Source organism: Hippoglossus hippoglossus, chromosome 21 (assembly GCF_009819705.1).
Source record: "Hippoglossus hippoglossus isolate fHipHip1 chromosome 21, fHipHip1.pri, whole genome shotgun sequence".
NCBI lineage: Eukaryota > Metazoa > Chordata > Actinopteri > Pleuronectiformes > Pleuronectidae > Hippoglossus > Hippoglossus hippoglossus.
Window position 1 is genome coordinate 15,781,941 of NC_047171.1, and position 12,108 is coordinate 15,794,048.

Consider the following 12,108-nt stretch of genomic DNA (forward strand, 5'->3'; position numbering starts at 1 on the left):
ACCGTGGGCATTTTTAATGACCCCGTAATTCAATTAACCGCCTCCATCAGCTCCATCATTGATTTGTGGAGGAAGAAGGAGAGAGAGAGAGAGAGAGAGTGAGAGAGAGAGAGAGAAGGAGGAAGAAGAAGAAAAAAAGAAAGCTGCTGAAAGTTGAATTCTGCAAAGTCGAGGCGGCCTGTAATTGCTCAAGACACAGATCGGAGAGAAGAGGGGGTGGGGGGGCCGGGCTGAGGTGGCCGTGTATAAATAGTGTGCTCTCAAATACACAGTCACAACAGCAGGAGTGATCTCACCTCCTCTCCACCCCTCCTATCTGCCGCTGCTGCCAGCCTCAGCCCCCCAAAAACACAGCGCTACGTCCGTGAGCAGTGGTGCCGCTGGTGTGGTGGCGTGTGCGCACAGAGCCAGACGAGACGAGACGGTGCCGTGTCGTATTCCTGGCGGTCCACGGTGGATTTCCCCTGACCAGGACACACTACTGAGCGACAGAAGCGACCATGGAAGAGCTTACGGCATTCGTGTCGAAGTCGTTCGATCAGAAAACCAAGGAGAGCACCAAAGAGAGTATCACGTACAGGGAAGTTTTGGAGAGCGGCTTGACGCGGGCGAGGGAGCTGGGCAGCCCGGAGACAAACCTGCAGGACATAGCGGAGGGCAACCACTGCCCGGTGCATCTGTTCAAGGACCACGTCGAGCTGGAGAAGGAGAAGCTCAAGGACTTTAATGTTTCCAGAGGGACAGATGGTAAGATCTGTTTGGTTTTTTTTAATTTGAACAAACCGCTCCGTGCAGGGGATTGTGTCGCGGAAATGTCTCAAGTTCAGTTGTCTTGAATCGGCAGCGAGGCTTTTTTTTTTTTTTTTTTTTTTTACAAACCCCTGCAAATCCGTGCGTAAAAATGGTTTTAATTCCACCGCCGTGCGCCTTCACTTCGTACACGGACAAAGTTTACGCATTATTCTCTTTATTAAAACCATTATTTTTACAAAGCAGGAGGCGGGCCCATGGTCTGACCGTCGCTTTAACTGTTGGAGGATTGTTTTCAGACATTCAGCCTCGGGTCAAACGAAAAAAAAAAAATACCCTGGTATTTCTTATAATTCTAACAAAAGAATTATCATCTATTATTTCTGTGGCGTTTAGAAATTATTTTAACCTTATGTAATGAAAAATGTAACATTGTTTGCCAAAACAAAAAAAACATCTGTCAATAATTCAAGATAAACCCTCAACATTTCCAATTTACTTAACTTGTTTCTCTGTTAGTATTTTACAGAGCCTTCATATTAAATGTGGCTTTATTTAAAAGTATAACTGCAATGCTATTCTGATGTAGTTTCCCTTTTGTGTGACGTGCAATATTCTTTACATTATGTACCCAAAATCAAATGTCAGCTTCTTATAATTTGAACAATCTGCCACTAAACAAATGAAAAATGGATTCTCCTCTAAAAACCCTCACATTTATGAAATGTTTATAAAGTGCAGTGAGACAGTTGGACAGGCCGATGTGCAGCGAGGACACTTTTAGACATTTAGTGACTGGTTTTAAACTTGTTTCTATATTTATCCTGTAGCAGCAGTGCAAATAAGGCTCTGCACTTTTCTCTATTCTTCCTTTTTACTTTTTCATTAAATCCAGACCACAGAGAGGAAGTCTGCTTCGCTCTGTGTGCGTGAGTGTGTGAGTGTGTGAGTGAGTATGTGTGTGTGTGTGTGAGTGTGAGTGTGTGAGTGAGTATGTGTGTGTGTGTGTGCTTCATTTGATATTTATATAAAATCAAATGCTTTTCAGCTGTGGGGGAAAAAACACACTTTCACGTCAACAAACTACAAACGACAAAATGCGACAAGAACATTGAAGTAATTGCAGCAGTTGTCAAGTCTGTTACTAATAATAACAACACACATACCAGCTAATGGTGCAGTATATAGTCCAATTAAAATATAATAAAGCCTATATACTGACAACCTAAAAAACACAAGTATTTAAAGTTTAAATGAAAAAAAGAATAAATTGCTCGACACATTTTTATTTATAGTCTGGAGTAACTCCTCTGTGTTTCACTGAAGCAGGTAATGGGCCTACATCTTTCTCAGCTTCAGCCTGGACTTTAAATGGCTTATTAATGTGACATGACATGTATTGACTGATTTACCTTTACAACTGCACTGACACAGCTCACTGACTTATGGAGGCTGGAAATGTGCAGCCACAGGGCCCTCTCTGGAAGAATTAGGGTGTATATGTATATGTGTGTGTGTGTTACAGCCAACTGCCAGGCCTAAAGCAGGGGGCCCAGTGTTGGCTATGGGGGGGCCAGTACTGTAGGCTATGTGTGCGTAAGAGTGAGAGAAAGGCCCGTGATGTGTGCGTATTTACGCGTCTCCCTCAGGAGGCTGTAATGTCCAGTACTGAACGCGTCCTCTCCTCTTCCCCTCTCCCCTCTAACCCCGGGTCGCGTAACAGGGATATACGAGTGCAAGGAGAAGAAGGAGGACGTGAAGTCGGAGGACGAGGACGCGCAGGGCAAACTGAAGCAGCGGAGGAGTCGCACAAACTTCACCCTGGAGCAGCTGAACGAGCTGGAGCGGCTCTTCGACGAGACGCACTACCCGGACGCCTTCATGAGAGAGGAGCTGAGTCAGCGGCTGGGGCTGTCCGAGGCCCGGGTGCAGGTGAGGACCCCTCTGCCTCATGCTTCCCCTTTTTCTAACTGACGCATGTGTCTGTTAAAACACGGAGCTGCAGACCGAGCCACACACAGGAAACCACGTTTGTCCCACAACATTTTGTGCAGAGACTGTGCGTCTGCAGCGATCACAGCCTCCTGCTCCACCACAGACAGTATTGTTGCTGCTTTGAGGGATATTATTGCTAGACGATGCATTGGCTGATATATTTCTTAGAATATGTGAGCGAGATGTTCTGCGATTTGTAGGCGTTGTGTCAATGACCACATTTTATTCTACCGCCAAAAAAACAGCCATCATTCAAAAACAATTGAGAAGAAATCAAAAATATTGCGCCACATATGGAAAACAATAAATTCCATGGTTTCCTCTTAAACTTATTTACCTATAAAATAATTAATGTTGTAAAAAGAATAGGCTGGAGGGGAAGTTTGTTGCCCTTTTTCTATTCTCTTTCATTCTAAATAATTCAGTTAGCCGGGTTCGAGTTCATGTTGATCATGTTTTCAACCTTGCAAAAAATGCTACAAAACGAAATACTGGGTGAGCCTCAGGTCTTGTTTCAATAATTATAAAATATGTCAAAAATTACAAAACAAAATAGTGCAGCGTTTTGCTCCTGTATCTTCTGTGATGTCAATACACCATGTGTCCTGCAACATGCAATAAAATTAAAAGCCCATCAGTCTCCAGGCAGGTTGACCCCACAGACCTCTGAGATTAATGATGCAGCCTCTGTCCCCCACAAAAGTCTGAAATATTTTTACAATATTCCTGCAGAGACTTTTAACTCTGCTACTCTGACATTCGTGTAAAATGCTGCAAAACATTGACTGGATGATTTGGGAATAAAGTAATTCAAATTTAGACTGAATATTTAACCATATTTGTCCAGCATGTGTTTCCTGTGATGTAATTAACAAGGAGCTAAATAGCAAAAAAAAAAAAAAAGAGGAACAGAAATTCAGTATTTATAAAGGCAGTGGTTTGTTATTATAGATATCAAACAAGTTTAATCTGCTGTAAATCACCCGGGATGTAAGAGCGTCCATCAGCAGGCCTGCAGCCTCCACTCCTACGATCCTTGGAGGAGGAAGAGGAGGATGAGGAGCAGTGAAGAAGAAAAAAATCCCCAGCAATGATTAAAATGAATGAAGAGCCTGAATGGCTGCTTCAGGGGACGCGCTCTTATGTCAACTCGTATCCCTCCTCATTTTCTTTGTAATATCTGCCATAGGCTTGATGTAGTGTCGCCATAAAAACACATTAGAAATAACTCGATTCTGGCCCAACTCTCGCTGCTGTTCACCATCTAATCGGATGAATAAAAAGCCATCACGGAGCTTTATAAGCCCGTCGACTACCGGTTTGAGTCAAACACGGTCGGACTTGCAGGGCAACACTCGCAGTTATCACTAATAAAGTGTGAATTAAAAATAATTGATGGTGTAAATTTGCTTGGTAAAGACCCCAAATTTGCGTTTCCTGTGCGTAAAATGGATGTGGACGCACAGGAGACGTCGTTTGTCTCTTATTGGAAAATGAAGCATTTTTTAAAAACCCCCATGTTTTGGACACTTTTGGGGACACGTTTCCTCCTCACTCGCTCACACACACTCGCACACACTCCCTGTGTGTTCGAGTGAATTGCAGCCATGAGAACCTGCGCTCCGAGCAGCTGTCAATGAATCTAATTGAAAGTTATGAGAGCTTGGTGAGGAGCAGGCAGTAATTCGGTTAGGACTAATATCTTTGGGTTTCTGGCGCGCTGCTAAATTAAATGTCATTATTCACTGTCTCTAATAAAAAATCAAAAAGGAAATGAGATTAGGGTATTTGTGAAGCGCATCATTGAGTGGTCCTTAATGAAGAAATAACTGTCTGAACCAGTGTAGTTCACTTTGCTTAACATACTGGCGCGTAATTGGAATTGATCTCGGTGCCCGTCTAATATTAGCCTTGATTTATCTGAGGGGTTTACTGTGCGTCTATGCAAAATCACCTGGGATTTTCATAAACACCTTTTCTACCACCATTTAACCGCTGAGCAGCTCACAGCTCAGCGCCCCAACACGTCCATCAGAATGCAGCGTGTGCCACTATTCATAATAACAACAACTGTAATGAGGATAAACAACAACAATAATAATAATGATAACAACAACAATAATAGTAATAATAATTATAATAATGTTATAATAATTAAATTAAATTAGTATAATATATTTATGCTTATTCAATCTTAGGCTGCGAAAATATGACTTTAACGTCCCTGTAATGTGTGGCCATACAATTTTTAAGATTTATTTTTAAAGGGCGAAACAATATATTTCTATTTTCACGTCACTTTTTCATGATTGGAAACGCTATCGACCGCGTTGCTGCTGCAGCCTCGTCCACACCACGTCGATCGTCGCGCCACGCAACTTAAAATGGCTCCACGGCACCTTGACTCGTCATCCTCCTCATTATCTTCATCCTCGTCCTCCTCATCAGTCTGTGCCCTTTGTGTAATTTCGCATCTGTAAATGATAATCAGTGCGGGGTCGGAGGAGGGAGGGGAGGGGAGGGGGGGGGGGGATAATGTTATTCACGGAGGCAAATTAGGCTGATGATGATTAACAATAGGCCGGAGCCTGAAGCCTGCAGCTCCACAGACACTCGGCACACTGCAGGGTGCTTAACGAGGATTATTTCTCATTTCAAAAAATATCCTTTTAAACCAAATGTCACAGTATAATTCCCATAATGTTCCCCCAGCCTCTGTGAGCCTGTGGTAGATTATTCACTGCTGAGTTTACAGAGAATCTAGTTGTTTTTTACGACCTATAAAACCACTGTGTTCTCATAATAATGAACTGTGAAGCCCAATAATAAGTTTATAAAGTTTTTTTTATTCACCTATATCATTTTTTACTGTGGGTTATTTTCCCCCAGCCTCCATAAATCTTATTAGTTTCCCATAAATGTTTTTATTATAGAAGTATTTCATAGTACATTTTTCACAAACTGACAAATAAGATTTCATTTGAACTGATATAAACTATATGTGCTTTTCCTTTATTTGTTAAAATGAGTGGCCTCTCTACAAATTACAACTTTATTAAAATAACATCTGACATAAAATAAAAAATACATTTTTGTTTTGATGTCTTTGTCTTATCTACGATTTACTTTTTCATTCACAGGTCTGGTTTCAGAACAGAAGAGCAAAATGTCGAAAACAAGAAAATCAGATGCACAAAGGTAAATATCTCTTCTTCTAATTTTATATATTCCTTTTTTTGGGTTATTTTACTTTAACTCTTTGTCACTATTTAAATATTTCTTTTTTTACTGCACGTGAAAAAAAACTCTGACTTCCTCACATAACAACAACTGTCTGGCTGTCTGACAGACATCTTTCCGTTCTCTCCAGGTGTTATTCTGGGCGGCGGCAGTCACCTGGACGCCTGCAGAGTAGCACCCTACGTCAACATGGGCGCTCTCCGGATGCCCTTCCAACAGGTAGGCCTCCTTCTCCTTGTTAGCTGACGAAGCTTGAAAAATTAAATCGAGCTCAGGTTTAATTAAATGTAGAAAAGTAAAAAAAAATGCAGGCAGAGTTGCAGTAAAATAAAAAAAAGATGATTACTCAGCATCCTGTGATGCAGGGGTGACGACTGGGGAATCTGTAATGGAGCTACACGGTGTGATTCTCAGAGTCAAAGTAAGCTTTCTATATTTGTACATCCACATGAATCTAGGCCATGTGTATAGCTATTAGATGGAAGTGATGTGTGTTGGAGGAGGGAGCAGCTCAGACCTCAGTGCACCTTTCACCTCGTGGCTGGGTTGAGAGGCTCGGCCTGTGCAGGCAGAGGGGAGCTAGGTGGACGGACATTTGATCTGCTGCTATCTGCTTTTGTGTCCTGGCTGCTTTGTTGTCGGCTTGACCCCGGTGAAAAAGCAGCGGCCTAATTAAGCCAACAGCGCGGCACATAAAAGAGATGATGAAAGCAGGGGAATGGAGTCGGGCTCTTATGGATATTGGCGTTGAGCTGCACTGGCAGGGGTGGAGGCTTGAGGCCTGCATACTGAGAGAGAGGCACACTGTATGAGGGTGAAACAGGCAGTGCGCACAGGCTGCACAGTTTTTTTTTACAATGCAGCATACGCATATAAAACAAATGAATGGATAGTCTTGTGGTGGGGTTGGGTGGTGACTTGACATCGCAAGGTGTGAGGGTTAAATGGGGTTAAACCTTTGCATCCATCCTCAGGATCCAGAAGGAAAACTGCCACAATCATCTCACATGAAATAAACTAAAATACATATGCAAGCTGGGAGTGTGTGACACATGTACATTCACATGTGTGTGAAGATTTATCAGTGAACACACACGTCAAACCTCCACCACCTGTTTTGTCAGGGTCGCATTTCTCTCTGTCGTCTCCTCCAGAAAATCGAGTCTCAGTTTTCCACGAGTGCTTCTGCGATTTCATCCGAAGTCTGGAAATTATCGGTCACAGCTGCAGTTTGTTACCTGGTTGTTGGTAAATGAGATGTGTGGAGACGCAGTCTGCGGGAGGTTTTGTTTGGATTCTATCGCGGAGCTGCCGAGCAACGATAAATCTGTGGTTCTATTGAGTTTCCCCTTTCATTAACCAACTTCAGCTCCAGTCATTCTCAGTATTTTTGGGCCAAATATGAAAGGTAGCAAAGCGGCAAAAGAAAATATTTAGTCAAGTTAAAACTTTGACTTTATATCATTCTATTTTGGTTGGAGAAGGAAGCATGAAATAGTTGAGTTTTCCCACTTCTTCCTGTGGTGTTTGAAACACATGAGAAATGGCAACAGGCTCAGTTCGCTCCCTCTGAAGTGAGCGGATGCTTAATTTTCACCTACTTCTTATAAAATAATTGCCAAGAATGTGAAAACTGATATTCTATGCTCCTTATGGTTTCTTTTTTTCCCTTGACTCAGGAATATGTCTGGATAAATATTTATAACTCCAAATATGTGAATGTCTTTTTAGTGCAAAATTGTTTATTTATGCAATTGAATACATAATCAGGATAACAAGACTGCATATTTCCAAGGGTATAACGGAGTCCTCAGTCTGAATTAAACAAATCTGTTCTGGGTCCTAGAAAGACTTTGATTCTGGATGATTAAATTGGATGTGGTGTCTGAGAGCAATGTATGATTCATTAACTTTTAGAATAGCTGACGTGAAGAAAGGGCTCAAGTGGAGAGTGCAGCCCTTAAATATTTTCTTAGAAAACATAGTGTAAGCAACAGCTTTGAGGGGGTAACATTTGAGGGAGTATTTAATAGTGTCAGAATGTGAAACCCGAATCCTAGACCCTCTTCACACACACACACACACACACACACAGACACACACAGACACACGGCCCGAGGCTCCGATGCCGACTAATTTTATATTTCGCTGTCCTGCAGGTCCAAGCCCAGCTCCAGTTGGACGGCGTCGCCCACTCACACCCCCACCTGCACCCTCACCTGGCCGCTCACGCTCCCTACCTGATGTTCCCGCCCCCTCCCTTCGGACTACCAATCGCATCTCTCGCCGATTCAGCCTCTGCAGCGGCGGCAGTGGCGGCGGCTGCCAAAAGCAACAGCAAGAACTCGAGCATCGCCGACCTGCGACTCAAGGCAAGAAAACACACCGAGGCTCTGGGACTCTGACCCCACCGGGCTGCCCCTCCGCTCGCCTGATGCCCATAATCGCCTCTCACACAAGACTGGGCTTGTGAAAGGGCCGTGACACTCACAGCTAAAACTAAACTAAACAAAAACACTGAGTGAGAATGAAAAGAGAGGAACACATACAGAGAGGGGGGAGAGAAAGTGTGTGTGGGAGAGAAAGGGGGAGAACAGTGGAGGAGGAAAATAAAAAGGAGGAGGGAGTGAGAAAATTGTCACAAAACCAGCTGCCAAAACAAACCACTTGTAGAGAACGGTAATTAAATACCAATGAAATCACCTTTTACTTTTCGCCCCAACAGGCAGGACTTCTGCGGGGCCAGTGGCTCAGTCCACTCCAGGCACAGATCACATCCCAAGGACCGTACAAACACATGTGGATGTCTGTCTGAGGGCCGGTGCCGGGGCCCGTCAGACCAGAGGACGTTAGAACAAAGCAAACTGGCAGGCAGCAGCAGGGCCAAAAGCAGAGCCTCGCTGACGCTGGCTGCCGCCATGTTGACAATGCGAACAGGTTGAGCATGTGGGAAACAGACTCACACACCACCTCACCGAAGCATTGGAACAGCTTTCACCTTTACATCCCCCCCCCCAACCCCCATAGAAAAATTAAGGAAAAAAAACTTTAAAAAAAGGCCATATTTGTCTCCAACCACTGTGTTCCATGCTGCTGCCAAGTGCATGAGCTCTAATGGAGGACCATTCTGGGACTGGCCTCCATCCACACCTGACACAATCGCTCGACAACTGTTTTTAACACTGCCATTCAACACGCCGGCAGCCCCCCCCCTACATCTACAAAGTGAAAGGTCTCCATTACGGTTTGATATCCCTCTTCTTCTGGACTTGTGCTATAGCAAAAAAAGCAACAACTCCTTTTTCCTTGGCCGCAGAGGGGAGAGACATTTTCTCTGTGTCGCTGGGCATGTGTCGGCGAGGTTCGGTTTGCTTTTCTCCTCACAGCGTGCTCCCTCTGTCCTTATTTCTTTCTGTTTATTGTGTTGTATCCTGGGTAAAGAAGTGATGATATGCCTTTGCACTTCAGGTCTTGTATGTGGGTGTTTACAAATGGCACTTACAAGCAGATACTACTTTACTAATTAAAAGGGGGGGAGGGGAATTTGATATCGTCATGTGATCAGCAAAACGGACATTATCTTGGATAAAGGGTATAAATGAGATTTTTTCTTCTTCTTTCTTTTGAAATTCTGAAAATATGAAGAAAGCATCAGTCTAACTGAAATGCAATGGTGTGCAGTTTAAGTGCAATACTGTAAATAGCAAAAAAAAAAAAAAAAGTAAAAACAGCTAGCGAGTTAGCTCTCAACGACAAAGAGACCCAATGATTTTCTGTTGCTTTCCGTGCACTGTTGGAGTGTTGAATTTCTTTGCCAAACACACCAGTCTATTCTACGGCAGTGTATATTTTGTTGAGTTGAAGAAAAGTCACTCGAAAAACCAGGTGCCATATCCCGCCGACCCTCCTATGTATCCAAGCGGTTTTGTATACATCAGGTACAGTTGTCACTTGTTGAGGAAGACATGAGCACATTTTTCTAAGCTGCAGAAATAAGGGGTGAATTAAAAAAAATGATCTTCGCTACTCTACTAACACAAGAGAAAAAAATCCACTTACTGATGGATTTTTTTGGAAAATGTTCATACTAGAATCAACAAATCAGCATTGTAATCCAAAAACCAAGCAGTTGTTTACAATATGATTCGCTTAATTCTGCATGTTATATGTGACATTTCATCGTTGATTTCCACCTAATCCAGACTGTATTTTCACAAATTCCTCCAGACAAAATCGCGACATGTGGATTGTTTTTGGAACTCAAAGATTATTTTGACAACCTTTTCAACACTGCTGTCAGAGCGGCGACACACGTGCAGCCCCGCTTAGGGCCTGCGTACCTCTAACAGTCTCCAAACAACATTCTCTCTGTTCACAGACCTCCATTTAGAATCGTTTATCTATGTCTCCATTTTAAATTAAACATATGGGTGTTTTATTTATTATTTTGTCAAAAAGGTTTATGAAAGATGAAATAGTTGAACTACAAGTGTACATTTTTACATGGCTTTGCATTTATTTTTGTATGTTTTTTTTTTTTTTTTAAGTGTTTGAATTAGGAGGTGTGGCTGTAGTGCATTGTTTGCCTAAAAAAATGTAGCGTGTCCAAGTTTACAAACATTTCAGGGATGGTTGAATTTAATAATACTCCATGGAATTTGTTGTACCCATTTAAATGATTCATCATTTCATATGCAAGCATGCCTAAACATGAATCATCGTACAGTTTGTTTTTTTCCCCCGTTTGATTCACAAATTATGAATGTACATCTTGTACAAGTAAACTATCAATAAAGTTATAAATATTTGTACTCAAGCTTTAAAATTTGACTTGTTAAACTGCACAAGGAACATCCAGTTTCATTCAGCAACGTACTTTGTACACAAGAACACAAACGAGACAAAGATCCTCATGAATTAAAGACGCAACTGACCGCATTTTAAAGACGGCAACAACTCTCCAGAGCTCCCCTTTAATATCTCAAATATCTTCGTCCTCATGCACGTCCCTGCTCTCTCCACGCCTCACACCGTGTTGGGGCTGATGCTCATCAACTGTCTCAACCTGTGGATCAATATCAATATCGTTCAAAAGTTGGCATTCACACAGACTGCGCGTTAGCCGGCCCAGCTCATCACATCCAATATGAGCCTCACAGCGACAGAGAAAATTGAGCTGCTATAAAATCCAGATGCACCCCCACGAGCGTGGAGCCTCGTGCAGGGGACGACTCTCTGCCTGTGATCGTCAAAATGACATAGATAGCGTTTGTTCGCTGCGACGTCGTCAAATAGAAGCAAGATGGCTGTAACCGGAGCCTGGAAGTGCAGCGGGGGAAAATAGACAGCAAACGAGAGATGTGTGGGATAGTGGACGCATGACATGTAATGTGCTCTGAGCTCAGACGGGATCTTTTCTCCTTGCTCCAACGGCGTTGATTAACTTTGAGCAGATGATGTGAGAAGGTCAGGAGTGGCCATGTGTTCATCAGCGTCTGCATTTGAATTCAGACTCCCCACGAGACACACACACACACACACACACACACACACACTTTTATGGATTATCGCTCTCTCCCTCCATTTGTTCGAACCCACACATACTAAATTTTGCACTTCTAAAATGCTCAAATCATTGGTCTGCCTTATTTTTAAGTATATCAGCTTCCCCCGGGACTTTAATTCCAGATGTGTGTACACAGAGTAATTAGACCATGTGGTATAGTGGCCTATTGTCTGAACCCCATACAGGAATTAGTCCAAATGGCGTCCTGTTGAGTGCAGTACCCCCTAGAAGGTCGCCGCGCGTTTAATTTGTACCTCTTTGCTCATACATCAAGATTGAGTGATATAGTCGCAGACTGATGGCTCCGTATTTACCCAGTGACCCCTCCGGCTGGGGCCTGCTGGGCCGGCTCTGGAAATAACAGCATCCTTTTATGTGTACTAATAATTAGCAAGGCACACTCGGCCATCCATCAAGCACCAATGAGCCATGGCTGCTTTGTCAACATGTTCAGGCACATAAAGCTATTTATGTTGGCCACAGGTAACTAATACACAATAATATATTAATAGAGAGGGAGAGGAAAGTGTGTGTGTGTGTGTGTGTGTGTGTGTGTG

At 43.0% G+C, this 12,108-nt stretch overlaps 1 protein-coding gene across 2 annotated transcripts; it reads left to right on the plus strand.

The window, feature by feature from the left end:
• Positions 1 to 227: 227 nt before the first annotated feature.
• shox (short stature homeobox) lies at positions 228 to 10,801 on the plus strand. Of its 2 annotated transcripts, none has more exons than XM_034574623.1 (6): positions 228 to 747; positions 2,474 to 2,682; positions 5,886 to 5,943; positions 6,095 to 6,204; positions 8,145 to 8,357; positions 8,711 to 10,801. In XM_034574623.1, exons 1-6 carry the CDS (start codon positions 501 to 503, stop codon positions 8,798 to 8,800), a joined length of 927 nt encoding a protein of 308 aa, XP_034430514.1. In that variant the 5' UTR covers positions 228 to 500; the 3' UTR covers positions 8,801 to 10,801. The 2 variants fall into 2 exon arrangements, with proteins under 2 accessions (XP_034430514.1, XP_034430515.1); XM_034574624.1 differs by having other exon boundaries at positions 233 to 747; positions 6,116 to 6,204.
• The last annotated feature ends 1,307 nt before the right edge of the window (positions 10,802 to 12,108 follow it).